General features: G+C 31.3%; 2 protein-coding genes across 3 annotated transcripts in view; one reads left to right on the plus strand and one right to left on the minus strand.

Moving 5' to 3' along the window:
- The window catches only part of LOC140433150 (uncharacterized), a 1089409-nt gene that overhangs the window by 170383 nt on the left and 898404 nt on the right, over window positions 1-20622 (minus strand). The window lies entirely within an intron of this gene.
- On the plus strand, window positions 593-19127 carry LOC140434126 (juvenile hormone esterase-like). 2 transcript variants are annotated; one of them, XM_072522166.1, is made up of 10 exons: window positions 595-846; window positions 4046-4183; window positions 5773-5926; window positions 5983-6174; window positions 8949-9127; window positions 9479-9620; window positions 9771-9940; window positions 11934-12072; window positions 14999-15140; window positions 18807-19127. In XM_072522166.1, the coding sequence occupies exons 1-10, from the start codon at window positions 631-633 to the stop codon at window positions 18988-18990; spliced, it is 1656 nt and encodes a 551-aa protein (XP_072378267.1). In that variant the 5' UTR covers window positions 595-630; the 3' UTR covers window positions 18991-19127. The 2 variants fall into 2 exon arrangements, with proteins under 2 accessions (XP_072378268.1, XP_072378267.1); XM_072522167.1 differs by lacking the exons at window positions 9771-9940; window positions 11934-12072 and having other exon boundaries at window positions 593-846.

The raw sequence follows: 20622 nt of genomic DNA on the forward strand, positions 1-20622 counted from the left end.
AAATTTAATAATTGTAACAAATGAGCGCTTTGCGCCAATGTAACAATCTACAGAAACAATGAATGTGTGTATTTAATTATATAAAGTGGAATTATATTAAAGGCCCCTAAATGTCCAATTTATAAAGTTTAAGCTCACAACAGCAAAATGTGTGTGTTGCACTGTATTGTAGTATATTTTTTTATGTATACTATTGTCATTTTTCAATACTTATGAATATTGCAGTTTAATTTGTATTGTATTATTTTATTAATAACAAAATAAACAATGTAGATTATGTAGTTTTATTAAGTGGTACATCAATGTTTGAATAGTGAGAATATATCACCTGTTTTACAAGTATTAACTCAGACCACTTTTTCAGAGAAAAACTACTTTGTACAATATATTTTTATTTTTGAATAAAAAACAAGTAAGGATAAATAGTTTTACTGGAGTGCAGGTACTTAAAATCATTTTCAGTAACGAACAATTAGAATACTAGATAGTTATCATTCTGTGAAACGAAAACTTAGATAAAGATAATAAAAAAAAATAAAAATTATAAAACATTTTGAATTTTACAATAACATGGTATATATACAATGATATTGCTTACAGAACAAATTAGTTACCTAAAAGTAAGTGATCATGAAGGTGTTTAAAATATCACAAGTATTTTTATTTATCATTTTAATTGCGCTACACGAAAGTATTTCAAAATACATCGAAGATGATGGAACTATAGTGCAACTGGAGGAAGGAAAGATTCGTGGACATATCCTTAAGAGTCTAAATGGCAACGACTACTACGCTTTTCAAGAAATCCCATATGCTGCACCACCTGTAGGAGAAAACAGATTTCAAGTAAGACTATGTCTATATTAAAAATCTTTTATGCGTATCCAATGATTTTTTTAAGTAGTGTAGATATACGAGTGCAACTGCTGTAGATATTACTAAAAAAAAATCATAGTCAAAATGAAGATATAAGTTGAAAATTATTAATTATTATTAAATATGACGACATAAGCTACGACATTGTCCGAGGTGCAACATGCTCCCCTATATATGACGAGGAACTCAATTTTTGTCTCTCTTTGTATTCAGTATAGAACTTCCTAATTTGATATGATTGTTATCCAAGGTGTTTATCCAAAGATAAACTCAGATGTTCAGCATCTCTTATTTATTTATCTAAGTCAATATTACTTTAAAGACTGGAAATATGGGCGTTTTAAGCGGCCATATTTCCATTCTATAAAGTATATTGACCATACATAACATCATACAAGTATTACTTTAACTAGTCTAGATATGTACTCTACCAAATAGGGACTATGCCGAAAGCAGCAATAATTTTACAAATAAAAATATGCACATCCAATTAAATGAGCTAGGGAGTAGTGGCACATTCACAATTATACGATTAATTTTTTTATAATTAGAAATTTTTAAAATTTACGATTGATTCTGTAGGATTTTTTGCGAGCAACCTCTTTGAAAATAATAATGTATACGAAAATATATTAAATAATAGCTTTCTTGAGTTGACAGAAGTAACTAAACATAAAACGACAAAGCACTGACAAAAAATTAATAAAAATAAGTTATTAAACATCTCCAGAAACCTAAGAAAGCAAATGTGGACGGGATTTACAACGAGTTTATAAAAAAGCTCTATATTATTTTATAAATAAATCTTCTTCTTCTTCTTCCTCTTTATAAGCAATTCTGCTTGTTCATTGGGGGATTAATACCTCTATGGAAGGTTGCCGCTTCATCTTTTGCGCGGTCGTCTGGTACTTCTTTTGCTGAGGTGACTTATCTCTTGCTATTTTGACGGCACGGGTCTTCGCCATTCTGCTTATGTGGCTACTCCATTCTTTTTTTTCTATTTGGTGTCCATTCATTAATACAGTGTACGATACATTTTCTTCTATTGTCTTGACTTCTCTTTCGATCTCTCTATAATTCTTCTCAGTACTCTCTGCTCCACTGTTTCCAGTAGCCTTTGTGTTGTGGTTGTGTCGTTTTTCGTTTGAGGCATAAGTCATTATTGGTCTTACACTGGCTTTATAATTCTTGACTTCATCTCAGTTTTAATGTGTCTGTTTCGCCATATAGTGTCATTAAGGCATCCTGCCCGTCTATTTGTTTTTTGTACTTGATCTTTCACTTCTTTGTCCAGGTCTCCATAGCAAGACAGTGTAATTCCCAGGTATTTTATTTCCATTACTTGTTTAATACTAATGCTATCAATTTCTAGTTTACATCTGGTTGGTTCTTTGCTGACTACTATTGTTTTGGTTTTCTCATAACGCTTTTGATGATTTAATTTAATCCATAATTAAATTGAAGAGCATGGGGCGCAATGAATCTCCTTGCCTCATTCCGCTGCCTATTTTTGTAGGTTCTAAAAGTTGTCCATCTATTCTGACTTCCATTTTAATTTTTGGTAGATGTTTTTGACAGTTTTTACAATATTTGGGGGAACTTCTTCATTATACAGAAGATGGATTACATCTTTAAGTCTTACTCTGTCAAACGCTTTCTTTCGGTCAATTAGACACAGAAATGCTCGCTGTTGTACCTCAGTGATTTCTCAGTAATTTTCTTTCTAACAAATATTGCATTAGTACACGATCTTCCACTACGAAAACTCTGTTGTTCATCTGCTAAACTTATCCCCTGGTTTATTAGAACCAAAAAAATTTTAGTTGTAACTTTTGGGTAGTAATTAACAAGTTTATTCCTCTTTAGTTTTCTGGCTGTTTTTATCTCATTTTCTGAATAGTAGAATTAGTTCGCTCGTTCTCTATTCTTCCGGTATATTATTGTGTTTTATAATTTTATTAATTAGTGTTGTTAATTGTTCTGTCACTGCTGTCCCATAATATTTCAGTAATTCGTTTGGTATCCCGTCTTTACCTGTTGCTTTTTTGTTCTTCAGGTTTTCACGTATTTTTATATAATATAATCGTAAGAGAAAAATATGCGGATAATTTGGTTAGCAGCAATACTAATCAATATGGACAAAAGGAAATGCAAGAAACAATAATAATTATAAAGGAGTTGCAATTATAATTGTATTTGTAAGATATTGGCCACTCGTATACGGAGAAGCTTTGGCAAACATGAAGAGGCCACAGCTGGAGAGTCCAGATAGACTTCAAATTACACCGATCTGTTATAGATCAGATCTATAGATTAAAGCAATTAAGTAGACATAAGATATGAATAAACTTCGATACATTTACGATTTATTTTTCGTTTGCCAGAAGTATTATCTTAAATACAAAATACAAAAGAAGTAAAATACAGAATTGATATTTTAATTTTTCAAAATTTCGAGGCAAACAACCTGATTGTTTTTGCTTAATATCCGACAATAGGAACCATTTATACAGGACGAAAAAACCAAGAAATTATATTTTTTATTTAAAAAAAGGTCAAGAAATTTTATGTACAGGGTGTTTTCAAAAAATATAAGTTTTAATAATACAAAGCGGTTAGTTTTTTGGAATAAACATAAAAAGTGATTCATTCCTTTGAGATCGGCTTAAATATATGGCACAGATCGAGATCTCCGCTACTTTTAAACATTATTCTGATGTTTTGTTAAACCGTTTGTTCGGGCTGTTAGGCCGTTGTCTTCTGAGATTAGTTCTCGACGTTTCTCGACGACACTAGGGGCTGGCATCTTCTGGACTAATCTCAGAAGACGACGGTCTAACAGCCCGAACAAACAGTTTAACAAGTTAGACGATGGTCGTCAAAGCCTAACGCAGTTTATTATTCTGATGACGTAATTGATAACATCTTTAACAATTAAAATCAACTTTATCGTTATTTACACGCCCTGCATCGCTTATTGAAATTTATTATATTTTCTCATCCAAATTAGATAGCGTTACGTAGCGATACCCTTTTGTTAGATAGAAAGTCTGCTTCGCAATCTCACCTTTTTCTCTTCGAGTCTGCCGAGTTTTAATAAACATAAAATACGCGTGTGATGATCAATTACATTTTACATTTTTTTAATAAGTAATATGTTTTGTTGCAGCTAGCCAAACCACCTAAACCTTGGACTGATGTTCTCAATACCACTAGAAATACCAAGATTTGTTATCAAAAGCCATCACCATATACCAACCTTGAACTAAGTGAAGATTGTTTATATATTAATGTTTACACGCCACAAGTAAGTATTATTTAATCCAGATTAAACGGTATTTTTGAATACGATAAAGAATTTGATTTCTAGATTATAGAAACTTCAAATATTATACACGACCGAAGGACGCTGTACATTTATGGCATTTTTAAATAAGCATTTGACAGATTTTTATCAAAACATTGTAAACCGTATTTTTGATTAAAATCATATTATCAGTATATATCATAAGGATTCCAATTAACTGCACGTTCAAGCAAAATAGTACATGCCTATCAACAAAACTGGTACTAAACAATTAAAAAAAAATGTAATATTTTAATTTCTTGGGTGTTTGACATGGGGCCGTTGATGGTTCTGACTGTAAAGTCCTTGTTGAGAGTGTTTATTTCCTCGATGCTTGTGGCAACATTTGATATGCTATGGATCTCATGGGATGAAAATCTCTAGGGTTTGTTGTTTACACTAGGAAGAATTATGCGTTTAGCAGCGAGTAGTTTATTCTTCTGATAGTTTTTCAGTAGGCAATATATGTTAGACTTATATACTCTATAACTGGCCGAATAAAGTTTTTGTAAGTGTGGACGAGAGTTATTGTATGTGTTTTTGGGCTGCAAAATACAATGGGTTGTGTTTTTGCAGCGGTAAGTGTAACTATCCACTTATTGCACAATTCTTCGACGCCGCTTAGTAGAGTTTGTGCCCTTCTGGGAGTTCTATCAGGATTATATTCGCTGTTGTGAGAAGAGCAGTATCATCTGCGTACAGAAACAACTGAGTACCTGGGATGTTTAGATTAGGAATGTTGCTGCTATATTATAGACAATGGGGGCACTAGTACTGAGCCTTGGGAACTTCAGCGCTCATGGAGTGAATGGCGTTGATAGTTGATCACTTATTCTTACTCTAACAATTTAATTTGTTAAGTAAGGATGTAGGATTTTTACGAATTGAAGTGGTACCCTGATGCCAATCAGCCTCTGAATAAGTCCGTCATGCCAGATTTGATCGACGACTTTTACAAGGTATCTAGAAATGTGGCAATGACGATAGAATTATCTTTGTTTGCTTGGGTGGCTTTAGATCTAAAGTATACTAATGCGTTTCAAGTTGATTTACCAAATTGGAATCCCTATTGAAATTTAAAGATGAAATTGTGGGCTTCGAGAAAATCGTTGAATCCCTTCTTGAGGATAAACTTAAGCACTTTCTTTAGCGTATTTATTAGATATTGATCTAAAGGATTACACATCGGCACTGGTTTAGGTATCACGATTGTATTAGACATTTTCCAAGGAGTAAGAAAGTGACTATTTTTAAGGCATGCATTAATAGTTTTTGATAGAAGAGTAATGCTACTCTCAGGAAGTTGATTCAGACATCGTAGTTCTTATTATGAATTCAGTGTTAAGCTTAAAAAAGTGATTTAAAGTTTGGGTTATCTGGGGACTGGAGATGATGATGAATTGTTATGGGAATTGTTATACCAATTTTTCGCTTTTTTCATATGCTTTCGTTAAGTATTACCTGAGGAATGGACTATTTGCTAATTCTTTTAACATGTTTTGTTAAACTCAGGTCCGAAAGTAAACATTAACTAGAAAAATATTTTACAGAAACCTGGCAGTAATAACCTCCTTCCTGTATTGCTATGGATCCATGGAGGAGCATTTGTTTATGAAGCTGGTACAATTGAATACTTCGGACCAAAATATGTAATAGATTCTGGCATTGTTGTTGTAACCTTCAACTACAGACTGGGAGCTTTTGGTAAGTATTAATGGTTTACATGAACGGTACTTATTATATTTAAATACTGTTCCTAGGCTTTGTTGGAACTAACGATGGAGTTATTCCTCTGAATATTGGACTTAAAGACCAAAGGTGGGCTATGGAATGGGTACAGAAAAATATTCATTTATTTGGTGGAGATCCTGATCATGTGACTATAGCTGGTGAGAGTTCAGGATCATTGGCTGTTGATTATCATCTTACAGGGCCATGGGAAGACGGCAAACGTAAGTAATGAGATTTTTGGATAAGTGCAAAAAGCCTGTAGAACTACAAAATAGGAAGTACAAAGGAAGCTATTAATTTGCAGTTTAATTTAATTTAATTTATTCAGTAAATATTGAAAGATTGTCGTATATGTATAATATCATAAGAGAGAAAATTTTGCAGGCAATATTTTCTTCGACTGTTATGATCGTTTGTTGTCTGGCAATTTTCGCGAATTAAATATTGGCAGTTAAATCACGAGACGTCAGTCGAGTGATTTTATCAAAATTTCATTAGCGAAAATTGCCAAAAAGCAACAAACTTTAATAAAACGAGGAGAAAATTTTGCCGGTAAATAATTACCGGCAAATAATACTATTTCACGAGACAATTACTGCAACGTATCAACTAAACGTAATCTTTATTTCTTTGTTAAAAATATTTAATGTACAATTATACTTTACTTATTATAAGCTATAGTAATTTTGGCCATTTTTTTTTTCGACCAAAGCATGATTTTGATAATCCAGCTGCAGATATGGTTTTAGAGAGCTTGCATTTTAGTGACCCGTTATTTTAATTAATTCTTGTTCAGGAACACCTTGCTTGAACAAAGCTGATACAGCTGAAGATCGATGGGAATGGTTTCTTATTTTACGTTTGTTTGTGTTTATTCCAATTTTTTGAGCTGACATTTTTGTCCTCTTAGATACGGTGTTGATTCCAAGTGGACAGTTTTTGAACCAAGATCCATCCTTCCAGTTAGGGTGAACGGTAAGAAAGAGTCTGTCTGATAAATCTTTCGTCCCCTTTTTTCAATTAATTTCAAAAATAATCTAACTGGGTATAAATATTCGTCTAATAAATTTCTTACCAGCCATTTGTTGCTTGACAAACTTTTTGAACCGCCTTGATTTGTTTTGCAAAAAATGCTGTTGTATTTAATTCGGCCCGTAAATTCTCCCATAACATCAAATTCTTCCTGGAAAAAGTAAATCTTGCAGTTTACGGCCTTATTGCCTCTCCAAGCAAGTTCAAATGAACAAAGGTGAAAAACCTTTTTTGTGCTCTATCGGGGGTTTCCTCGTCGTAACTTAGGATGATTTTTATTAGTTCTTCGGTGGATAATGCTCTTGAACAGGGATTTCTTTTTTCTTAAACACTTTAAAGCTGTCTCCGCTTGGTGTTTCTGGTAAACTTTTACATTTGAAATATATATCTGTGAAAGGGCCGATTTTTATGCCGTACTCCGTAAAATATTTTTTTTGTATCATTTTTGCTGTAGTATTCCACATTGACTTTACAGACGACTCTTTATAGTCTTCGCCATTGCCTTTTTTCATGTTAAAGGCATAATCCTTGAGAATTTTTGCTTTTTCCGTTATGGTAGTAGGTACCGTTCGCTTCATAAAAAACTGGTACAACTCTTATAACCAAAAACCGTGTTTTTTTAAGTTGTGTACGTTGGTCTTGTCACATGTGTCATTCTAATTTCTAGGGCACTGTTGCCAGTTCAACGAAAATATTATATGAAACCAGCTAAAAGCAGGCCTGTGCGACAGACCGCCAGTTTTGAGTATACTAAAAACTAAAACATTATCGAACATTCTCTATCAGTCAGTCACATTTATGTAAACATGCATCCTAAAAAATTCTCCTATTACTATTGTAATTTTCCATAATCTTAATTAAGTACCCACACATTGATTTGTGTTTTAATATAATTTATGAAAATATTTTAATTCAAAAATAATGATAGATAATCAATCTAGACATAACTTTAAATTATTATAGTAAAACATTACAGTGAGATATTGGATTGTAACTGTCACGTTTTGAAAAGCGTTTTTTCGTCCCGACTATTAAATAGTTTCTAATAGGTAGGATAAAGTATAATGTTAGTTTTTTACCTTTATTGTTCTTTAATAAATAATAATTTAATTTTGGTAGTGTGCCTGTTACTAAACTTATTGACACAAAATACAACTCGTGTTCGGTAGGTAATTGACGTATAAAATTACAGTATATGTATTCCAATGTTCCCTGTGCCAATACCCTAGGTTTAAAGATCCTTCAAACATTTTGGATATTAGCTCAACCCTATCTCTGGTTATTAAATTTATTAGATACGGTTTTTTGTTGTTAATGATAAAAATAATACCTATCTAATAACTTTGTACATTTTTGAACGTTATTTTTTATATATTTAGATTTTGTGCAATCTCGTTATCTGTGATGGCAACAACGAATTGATTCACGGACCATTGTGTCCAGTCTGAACACAGGTTTACATTGGGAAAAAAAAGTGTACCAGTTTTATATGACGAGAAGTGTACATCTTTTAGGCGTAAAATTTCTCACCCGTAGGAACTCCGAAAATTTGGTCCAAGTAGAGATTCTAGACCTCTACGTGTTCAATGGGACATTTTCCGAAACCAATTTTTTTATTTCTTTACCTGACCTGCATTCAAATCTTGATTTTTTGTCTGGATTCATTTGTCTAAAATTGATTACACTTCAATGACATTTGTCAAAGTGACAACAATAAAATTACCAGACACCTTCGTGTTGGATCTATTACAATTTTGTCGTTGAAAAATCACGTACAGGAAGGAGATTTGTCGGTAGAAAATGTGGCGTTGCTATGATGTTTTATCAGGTAAAAATAGTCTAGTAAAATAGTAAGAGTAATTTGAAATCGTATTTGATTCATACTATTTATCCTATCTTGTTTTACTTTAATTTGATCCAAATTTTGTTTTGCTGGTAATTTTTTTACTAACATTATTTTTAGAACTGTTTCATGCTGCAATAATGCAAAGTGGAAGTATACTTACTGGTTTGCTTGTACAGGACCATGAAACCAACACAGCCTTGTCTCTTGGTAGAGCTTTGGATCCTGAATTTAAATCTGATGATACGAAGGAGCTGTTGAACGTGCTCCAGAAAGCAGAAGCCACCGATATTTTTAAGGTAAGGCTTTGAATTTACCACAAAAACAATTGTTTCACATATACATGAGCACATAGTATCTCGTGGAGAAACAATCGATGACAGTGGAATGGTCTGATCTTGGTCTTAAAATTTTTTACCGTATGGTACAATTTTACTTTATTAGATAAGATAATTGATTGTACCAAATATAAAAACGTATATTGAGAATGGTTAAAGAAATATGAGGTAAAAAAATTTTACAAGAGACAGCTAAATCTACATTTATCCATAGGTATTTCATCTGCGCATTTTTACTTGTGTTAAAAATATGACAACAAAAGTAATCGAAACTAACTACATAATATAATATGTGTTTTCTTATTCTTTCAGTTACAGGCGTCCCTCACAATAGGAACATCTCAGGAATCAGAAGGACCATTCTCCTATAACGGGTTTGAAGCATTTTTATCAGGAAATTATAAAAACGTGCCTGTACTATCTGGATTTACTTCAGAAGAAGCAGCAGGTGATGGTAAGAAAACTTGCATGATTTTAATAGTGTCTAATCTCATCTAGATATTTTTATTATGTACATATTTTTTAAACTAATAGTTTATAGTAATATTTTAAGTAAGCGGTAAGTACGGTATTATATTATAAACCAGAACCCTATTATTTTTAGTTTATCTAAATAACACAGCCATTATAAAATTTTTCGATGATAATCCAGGTCTACTAATTGATAACAGAATAAATATGTCTCCTGAAGATAGAGAAATTGTTGGTACTTTAAGAAAACAATTATATACACACAATACTAGTTTTTTGGAAGATTTTGGCGGTTTTATAAGGGTGAGAACCATCAAATATATTTGAAATCATTTAAAACTCATTCATTTAACACACATAAATCATTTAGATGTGCAATATATGCTAAGGCTAATCACACGAGATATTTTCATCAGTGTAACTATTTCATAAATTCTTGTTTTTATTGCGCCATCTTCTTTCAAAGGTTGGCGATCTAATTGGCAATTGTAGCTTTGGAAACTGCTGTACGAAAGATTTCTGTGGATGAGCGGTCAAACCATCTCCTCAGGTCTTTTAGCCATGAGTTCTGGCGTCTTCCAACTGATCTTTTGCCCTAAACTTTACCTTTCAATATGATTTGGAGTAATTTATATCTTTCACCTCTCAACGCATTACCCATGTATTGTATTTTTCTCCCTTTGATTACGCTAAGTAATTCTTTCTGTTAACTCACGCGCCGAAGTAACTCTTTATTGCTTATATCCATGGAACTCTTAGCATCCGTCTGTATAAATACATTTCAAATGGATTTATTTTTTTTCCGGGTCTGAGATTTTTAGAGTCCCTGCAACCTTCACAGCCGTACAGCAAAACAAAGCAAACGTAAAATCTGATCATTCGAATTCTGAGCTCTAGACTAAGGACTGATCTTGTAAAAAATGTTTTCATGTTCATGAGTGTTTTCCTCGAGTGTTCGATTCTTGATAGGATTTCTTTTTTTGGATTACACTAGCTGTTGATATTTGCTCCCAAATATTTTATGAAAGTTACATGTTCTATTATTTGTTCCTTGTCATACAAATGAACGTTTGTTAGTATCTTTGAAAATACTAGAATTTTCGAACATTTGGCGAACATTAGGAGAGTATCATCAGCGTACCTGATGTTGTCTATGCTGGTTCCGTTAATGTTGATTCCACCTCGAACCTCATCTAATGCTTTTCTGAATATAGATTCCTAATACAGATTACATAATAGCGGTGATAAGACGCAACTTTGTCGCACTCCTAGTCGGATTCGTATATCTTCAAATGTTGTGTGCTATATTTCAATGTTGCCGTTTGGTGCCAATATAGTTCTGAGATAATTCGCAAGTCTTGTTCGTCAATTCCATTTGTTCTCCCAATTTCGATAATCTTTTGATGGTTTACATCTACATTCATGTCTCTGTATCGTTGTGTTTTACAAATTTAAGGCACATAGAGCTTCTCGTGTTCTCAGTCCATTTTCAAATCCTAATTGAGTGTCACTCATCTGAAATTCACACTATTTGTAAAGTCGTGTAAGAATGATTCTTTTAAGGACATGGGATATAATGCTTAATATTCGATAGTCTTCGCAGTGTAAGGCATTTGATTTTTTTGGTTATGTTACCAATGTTGATATTTAATAAAAGCAGTATCTTAATCATGAGATAGCGAATGCTGTGGATATATATTTATAATTGGCTACGAATATCGTCCAGTTTAATTTAGTAAAACATGCATTATTGAAATAGAAACATAAATTAATTGGCCTCTAGTTCATCTTTGAAAAAGAGGATCTGGCCTTCTATTAGATTGGACGTCTAAAAGCTACAATTTACACATAGTGATAGAGTAGTACCACAAAAGAAAGCGCACATCTTATGTATGCTGTGTACTGAGAGATACTTTAAGTATTTTTCAGTTACTAAATGTAGCACACCAAGACTAAGTACTGAATCTTGACAATGATTATTTTATTTGTTACTACTCTAAATATTTCTGAAAAAATCTACTAGGTAGTTCCCAGTTTTTCAAATTTTTTAGCAAGATATCCGTATTCTCCTGGGGTCTCTCTTACTCTGTATTTTCCTTTGGACAATACATTTAATTAATTCATATTTTTTTCATTTTTTATAATTTAAATCAATCTTTTAAATTTTCTGTTTTCATTTTATATACTATTATACTAATTATAAATCAATACAGCATACATTTCACTTTTTCAAAACACGTTTTTCGTTTTTCGCTGGAAAAAATTAAAGTTATTAATGTATCAATGTCCTTTTAAGGTTGTCAGTGACACAATTTGTGTCAATGCAATGTGCAAACAAGTTGAATTAGCATCACCCTATGTCACGAACTACTTTTACCGATTTGCCTACATAGGAGAATTAGGAGGATCGGGGACGAGACCATCTATGCCACCAGGTAAAGCATTATTCTAAGTACAGCATTAAGAATAAAAGAAAATTTACCAATATTATACTAGCTACAGCTTTGTCTCTCTAAAAAGTTTACGATATTTAACATTAAAATAAGGATGTTATATAATATATATGTTATGATAATATAGCTTCAAAACACTATTACGCTTCATTCTAAATTCCATACTTGGATGAAACTTGGCCTGGAATTTTCCAATTTTGATTTAAATATTGAGGGTGCGCGTACGCACCTTTGGCGCATTACGGCAACAATGACGATTGATGGCTATCGCGACATCAACCGTCGATTAGTTTGTAAGTTACGTCTATACTGCAATTATTGTAAGCACGTAAAATAGCTTCTCGTAACTGTGAGGTGGTTTATATTACATAAATAAAAACTAAAAATATTTGTTTGTTGCATATCAGGGAATATTCAAATTAGTCTAAGGGTGAGTTGTCAACTTTTTTTATTTCAAAATTATCTATCTAGCCTTAAATTCGGTTTTATTTATCACAGTTAATATGAGCCAACCAAGTACTTCTGGAATGTCGTTGGGCCAGAGTCAGAAGCGACTGTTCGGACCTTTGACTCTACAGAAATATATGATCGAACACGACCTTTGACTACTAAGGAATTAATTGCATGTCTTGAAGAAGATTCAGATATAGAGAATGCAGATGAAAAAGAAGTTACATATATCATTTCTAATGTTGATGAAATTAATGATGACGAAGACCTAGATTATAACCTCATTCAAGAAGATAATATTGATGCAGTAATTGTTGGAACATACGAAATTTACGTTCCGATAGCAAGTGATTCCGAAGAAGCTGATAACCCACTTAGTAAACTTCGCAGTAAAATGCGAAAACCTAATCAAAATAAATCGAAGATTTTACCAAAATGGGAAACAAACACCACTACAGCATTGTCGACTCATCCTGAAAGTGATAACAATCGTTTATTAGAGAACATCAAAGCCAAGCATGGAGGAAAATCGCCCATCGAAATATTTTCATTATTTTTCGATGATGAAGACACAAACCAGATTATACATTTTTCAAATACATATACAGCACAAAACAATCTTCACAAATTCAATATGAATGAAGCTGAATTGAAACGCTTTATCGCTATCTGCATATTATCGGGTTATCAGACTTTGCCACAATGTGAGATGTATTGGTCGAAAGATGAAGATAAGGAAGTAGCCATTATGAGGGAAACTATGTCTAGAAATAAATTTCGATAAATCAAACAAAATATTCATTTGTCTAATAATACTCAATTAGACAAAGATAATAAATTTGCTAAACTTACTATTATCTTTCATATAATGAATATAAAATTTTTACAATTTGGTATATATTCGAAGATAACCTTTCAGTTGACGAAGAAATGGTACCATATGTTAGATGTCATTCATGCAAGATGTTTATTTGGGGAAAATCTGTAAGATGTGGATTTAAAAAATGGTGTCTTTATTCACATATAGGTTATTTATACAAATTCATACCATGTGGAGAAAAACAATATAATAATTTTGATTCGGGTAATAGTTTGCGAAAGAAAGTAGTTTTAGAGTTACTTTCTGTAGTTGACAAACCCCAAGAGCATCGAGTCTTTTTCGACAACTTATTTTCTTCTTATGCTCTTTTTGCCACACTGGAGGATCTAGGCTTCTTTGCCACAGATACTATAAGACTGTACTGCAAAGTGTGCATTTCAGAATAGCATAAATAGACGGCACGGAACATTCGAATCGGCATTTGGTACTGTGTCCAAGGTTTTACTCGTGAGATGGAATGATAATTCTGCTGTTACAGTAATAAGAAATACCTCCACATTGTTCTTATTTAAACGGAACAATACAGTCGGAAATACACACAAATATTCCCGTATCTCAGCCAAATGTAGTAGCCGAATACAATATGTTTATGGGTGGTGTGGATTTGCACGATAATGGCATTGCTAATAACCGAATCAGAATAAGAGGGAAGATATGGTGGTATCTATTTATAACTCTTATTGACAGTAAATAGCTGGAAGATTTAAAATATCGCAAACCACAGTAAAATGTCACAATTACAATTTCGATCACTTCTAGCAGTATCACTTATGAAATTTGAACGTTGTGCTGAAATAGTGATCACAGAACTGACTGCTCACTCGGGTTGTAGATGTCCCTTCAAAGATAGTTTGAATGGCTATGTAAGATTTGACAATATTGGTCATTTAATTAGAAGGTACGATACAAGTGCACGATAGGAATGTAGGTTATGCAAAATTTGTACTTACTATAAATTTATGCAAAAAATGTAAAGTTCATCTCCATTCAGAATGTTTCGACTCGTTTCATACAAAATAATAATTATGTTTTATGTATAACAGTATTGGCCAAGAGTACGTACACGCATCCTTAATTTTTTAGATGTTTTTGTTAATTTTTTTGTTAAAAAATCATAAACATATCTTAGTTGAGGCATTTTTAATTAGTGTCAATAATAAAATTTAAATAAATTATTGTTTTTCATTGCTTGGCCGTTAATGAATGAATAAGCTAGAGAGCCACTTTGCTAAAACCTTTGCAAAACTAATAATTGATTGTTAAGATTCTTCAATAGCTTTGTTGACCTAAGATTTCAGTAAGAAATATTTTTCCAACTTAATAATTTGCATCACAATGTTTTTATCATGCAGCTTTGAATAGCGGTTGTCTAATAGAACAGAATTAAGATTCAGACATCCTCGAGGAATGTTTCAGTTGAAAAAAAATTTTTCGATCTTGATAAATTCATCATAGTTTTCTAATATACAGCTAGTTAAAATACAGCAAAATATAAATATTCTTACTGGATTTTTCGTCTTTGGTTTTATGAAACAAACGTATTAAAATTTTTTCTAATACTATTTCCTTATAATTCAGATGCAGATGCTGTTGCGCATGGTGAAGATACTCTATATTTTTGGGCAAATGAATACAATTCCGATCTTAGTAAATTTCCAGAAGCAGATCAGCTCACTCTTCACAAGTTTGTCAAACTCTTGACTAATTTTGTAAAATTTTAGTAAGTATTCTTAATATTTTAATATCAATTTTATTAATAACTAGTGATTTTGCCCGTCACCATGCGACAGGTGATCCAATCAATTGCATCTACAATCACTCCACTTATTGTTTTTCTTTCTTCCTTTTATTTAAGACTAGGACGACAACAGAATAATACTTTAAACTGTTGTGTAACTTTTATAGTTACAAAATAATTAAAAATTAAGTTTTTATAATAATAAACTTCTTGCATGAAAAGCCGGTCTTTTCACCTCCAAATAAATATTGTCCTATCTGAAGGATAGACATTTATTTATAAAATAAAAGGCACCCGTCTTTTCACGTCAAATTATGTTGCGGTTAATTATCTAAGATAAATGTAAAATTTATTTCGGAACACACCAATATTTAATTTATTGTCAAAGAAATCACAATTTTATGTTTTAATATCTCTTTTGTTTATACACTTTTTGGTGGCAGGAATAAATTAAATTATATAAAGAAAAGTTTAATAACAAATAAAAAAATAATGAATGTTTAATGATTTTTCCCAGGTTTTTCCATAACACTAAAATATTATATAAAATAAGCACAAACATAGAATGTTGCTGTAGATTAGAACGGTTAAATCTTTTCAACCTTACAGCCACTTCCACTGGCTGAAATAGTACATAAACCTTCTCTTTCATACATAAAAAGGTATGTTGCATATCTGGTTTTAATATGAAATTCATTATAGAAATTGGATTGTTTAATGGACTTCTTAAAAATGACTTTACTTTATAATCAGAATCTCCTTGTAAGAACCTTGTCTCCTTTTCTATTATCTCCATTTAAACTTCTTATTAAGAATACAGAATTATTTATTCCTATCTGATATGTACCTAGAAAAACATATACAAAAACTGTCACGAAATTGTCAGAATTTAAAATCAATATTCCATATTATATTCAATAGAAGATTTATTTAAAAGTTTTGAAAATTTCCTACTTCGCTCTGGATATTTTCTGTAGTTACGCTGATCTTTTTATATATATAATTGAATGCATTAATTTGTTGTATTAATTAGGTTTTAATCGGACTAGACGTGCCCCAGACAATAATATTAAAATACTAATGTAGCAAAAAATTTCAGAAAAAATGTGCTATGGCTTCAAACATAATTTCAAGATGAGAGACCATAGGTTAAAATGGTTAGGTCAGCAAAACAGCAAAAAGACGGTTCTATTTTTACTGGAAATAAGTCATAATTTTAAAATCCGCAAAGAAAATGAATCTTTGGTTTTTTGTTGTATACCATAAATCACAAAAATTTTATGTGAAGGCGTTGGCATCTATTTAAAACCTACAGTACAGTGTGGTGGAGATATGTAGATAAATTCATCTCTATATGACGTCATAAATTAGAGTTATAAAACGCATTCCTTAAATAATTCTTTAACCCTCACAAATAGTATAAGAAAAACTCGATGAGTTCTTCCCTTCTCTACCTTTCAAAACAAGAAAAAATTTATTTATTCATGAAGACAATGGTTAACAACGTACTATAATGCCACAAACGTAAAGATTCGTTAATTACTGAAGGCAATAACGAACGACATAATTTTTAATAATGAGTCATGTGTTGCGAGAGAAAATGGGACAAGCAACAAAAACAACAAATACAAAACTATGTGAGATTACAGTTTAACTTAAGATTTTATGTTTACAACTGCCCAAAATAAAGATTAAGGTCAAATAATTAAGAGAAGTAGGCTTAGTATTGCAGATACTTATGCATATCTCCTTACATACCCTTTATTCGGGCCCCACGTTGAACGCCAATATACTCTAACTTGATGCTACAGTTTTTATTGATAATAAATATTGTAGCTATAAGCAGAAAAAATAAAAATAGGACAAAATCAGGCTATATAGATACCAGAGATTTCTCTGGAAATAGGTAAAAACGTATACTGAGGACTCATACACGTCTGGCTTAGGATGAGTTATTTTTACTGGATTTTAAGAATCAAAATAATAAGCGTCACTTAAGATTTGTTGAGTGATAAATAAATTGATACAATTATTGAAAACAAGACATATATTAATAAACAAAATTAGTAAAATAAATATGGTATAAAATTAATAACTTGTAACTGTACACGCTAAGATACTTTTATACAAAGAGGAAAAGAAATATAAAAAATATATAAAAAATTAACCTTGAAAGGTTTAAGTTAATTGCCTAAGAACTCTTTATAATAGCTAATACAATTGTAAAACAATTTTAATATGATATAGAAACAAAAAAACTAAGTAACCAGTAACTATTTAATAAACACAGATAAGGGGAGATGGGAAATAAGAAGCAAGTTTTTCTAAAAAAGAAAAACAAAAAAAGGAAACATCACTTGGGCCAATTCCATGTGAAACTCAATATGAATTATAAAATGCTTATGGCTTATCAAGTGTAGAAGAAACACTTTATTTTATTTGGCTCCATAAAAAAAATTACTAGAGCGAACAAATGGCTCCAACTAATATTCGATACTATCCATATCCATAGCTTAATCGAATAACTTAATCCTAACACAATCCACGAAACTAATTCTAAAAGAATCCAAAATATAGTTCTCAAACAATAATGTCGATTGAACGCAGTCTGGTCCGACTGATCGTTTCAAATGAAGGAGGCGTTAATTTTTGTAAAATGTAACATAGCATAAATGATAAAGAAGACACAAAAACATTTATAAACTACAAATAAAATTACAACATTAATATTAAAAAGGAATAAAATCATTTAATGCTTATAATGATAAATTCAAAATTCATTATTTTAACGAAAATTCGTTCTTAGACAAGAAATACTTTTAAACATCTCTTTTATCAAAAAATAATTATCCTCTGTTGTTTATAAATAAGAAATTTTTACAAATAGTCAGAATGAACGGAATAATTTAGAATAGATCCTACAACATTCACAAGACACAAACACAAGGAAAATATTTATCAGAAAAACTTAAAAGAATAGGAAATAAAGTCAACATTTCAACAACATGTAAAAAAATACATTGAGATCTATTTTATTTAAACTAAACCTAACATTGAACAAGAAGGAACAAAGAATAGTATTTATAAAATACTTTGTGAATGCGGCATTTTTATTTAGGTGAAACATCTAGACGATTAAATGGTAGAATAAGTGAACATCAATCTTGTATAAAAAATAGAGACTTTGATATACGTATCTCAAATATTTAAATACGCATGGAATTATAGAGTTTAATGAAAAGATTCATGTGTAGTCCTAAAAGACATAGATCGTAAAAAAGAATCAAAAAAACGACTATTATTATAGTCAAAGAAACCAAATGCATAGCAAATTCCTTGTCAAAACCTTGACAAAATATAGTAGGATCTGGTTACCGATATTAAAACGGAAAATAAATAGAACGAAAATACCACTATTAGTAAGTCAGTAGCATATAGAAGATACAGCATTTATACTTTGAAATAACATTTATATGAAATTAAAGTTACAAGTAAAGTAAAACTGTGGTTTATTCGCAATAAAAATAGGAAACTGTATTGAAATGTCACAAGATTATAGCTTTAGAGCAATAGCAAAAATAATGATACTATTATTGATGAAGATACTATTTTAAGTAAATATAATTTAAACATATTTTATTATTTTAGCAATCCAACTCCGGAAGTCGACCCATTGTTGGACAACGTCATCTGGCAACCATCTGAACCAATTTCATTAAGATTTTTAAATATTAATGGAACTTTAAGTATGCAAGAAAATCCAAGACAGTTCAAGGAAGTTAACGAGATTATGGAAAAGTATATGCAACCACCTTTTGTAGTATTTGGTTAAATAAATATAAATATTTCTAAGGATTTAATTAAATCTTTTTTTAGAAAAAATGTGGTTAATGATTATGTATTATTTATTTATTTCTCGTTTTTAACATGTTACAATGTAAATATAAAATACAAAACTCTACACGTTTACTTTTTTTAAAATCAACTCTTTAATTTTTAATTAATAATATCAACGCTTTAATTATTAACATTTGCCAGTACAATTAGAAACGGATACCTAACTGAAATAAAACATTGTATTCAAAATAAAATCGTATTTTTAACAAAAATTTAAAAGAAGTCAATGGCCGGGCTGTAGAAAATTAATCGGTTGAAGTTACTGCTCCTCTGTCCATGAGTTTATCAGTCACTTAGATTCTTTCGTTACTCGCAAAGAACACGAAGAAGGTTCTGTAATTATTAAACCATTTGCAACACCTTTTTCTTCGTCGATCCAATCGACATCCTCAAACGGTACTTCACCGCAACGCACAATACAGAGAAGCTCCTTTATCATTTTGGCAGCAAGCCACTATGACCATACTCTACTTTTAAGATATATGCAGTTTTGCCACGTACATAACGCCTGTACATCTGCACACTGTTGTGGGATCTGAAATAGATCCCAGAGGTTGCACATATTCTGTTCTTGAGGTCGCATTGTAACGATGGACAAAAGATATCATAAGGCATCTGCTTAAACCCTTCTAGTGCAGGCAACAAATCAAGGAGCAACCTCACAAAAGTGGCTAACATTTCCATGATCCTTTATCTAGATATGAAGTTTGTAACAAATTTTTATGGTGGCGTTAATTGAAACAAATTTAATTATCGTAAAAAATGAGCGCTTTGCGCCAATGTAACAATCTACAGAAACAATGAATGTGTGTATTTAATTATATGAAGTGAAATTATATTAAAGGCACCTAAATGTCCAAGTTAGAAAGTTTAAGCTCACAACAGCAAAATGTGTGTGACTTAATGCAATGTAAATGCAAGGATAAATGATGAGAATAAGAGTAATGAAAGCAGGAACTTAATAAAGAATCCACAAGGAAACTAAATTCGTGTAGCTGGCTATATACCATGTATCACAAACAATTTATTTAAACATTTCTATATAAAATGTATAATATTAAAAACAATATCGGGCTCCATCACAGAACGTTTTCGGAATTAATATTCCATTGTCAGTGCTATCTGGATGTACATGTTTAAAGCCACTAAATACATGGGTAAAAATTCTTTAAATATTGTTAAATTAACTTTGAGTTACATTTTTTAGAATTTAGAAACTATGATAGTTACAACAGGAATAGATAACACGGCAAAATAAGAATACACTGGAGGATGCTTGTCATGAGATGAAACTGTCTACGAGGAATTGTTGATACCAACTAACTTTCAGTGTTAAAAACGAAAATATGCCTTTGAGAAAACCATCGAGCTTTAAAAGCTAAGAGAGTGCTAACTGCAGAAGGTGAGTAGATAAAAGAGTTACCCTTCTAGAGTTTCTTTTAAGCGAAATAAAACGAAGAAGAAGTGCAGTAAGTAACGGTACATAGTGAAAACTCTTGGAGAGGTTTAAAAAAATCTGATCTCCAGACAACCCTTTTATAGTTCTAAAATTCCTTATTTACTTCTG

The sequence above is a fragment of the Diabrotica undecimpunctata genome, chromosome 2 (genome assembly GCF_040954645.1).
Source record: "Diabrotica undecimpunctata isolate CICGRU chromosome 2, icDiaUnde3, whole genome shotgun sequence".
NCBI classification, from domain to species: Eukaryota; Metazoa; Arthropoda; class Insecta; order Coleoptera; family Chrysomelidae; genus Diabrotica; species Diabrotica undecimpunctata.

Excerpts from the sequence above, each read along its gene's own strand:
- LOC140434126 (XM_072522166.1), top strand. The coding sequence starts at position 631 with ATGAAGGTGTTTAAAATATCACAAGTATTTTTATTTATCATTTTAATT. Across the intron at positions 9,621-9,770 it reads AGAAGAAGCAGCAGGTGATG|TTTATCTAAATAACACAGCC; the intron begins GTAAGAAAACTT and ends TATTATTTTTAG. Across the intron at positions 9,941-11,933 it reads ATTTTGGCGGTTTTATAAGG|GTTGTCAGTGACACAATTTG; the intron begins GTGAGAACCATC and ends TGTCCTTTTAAG.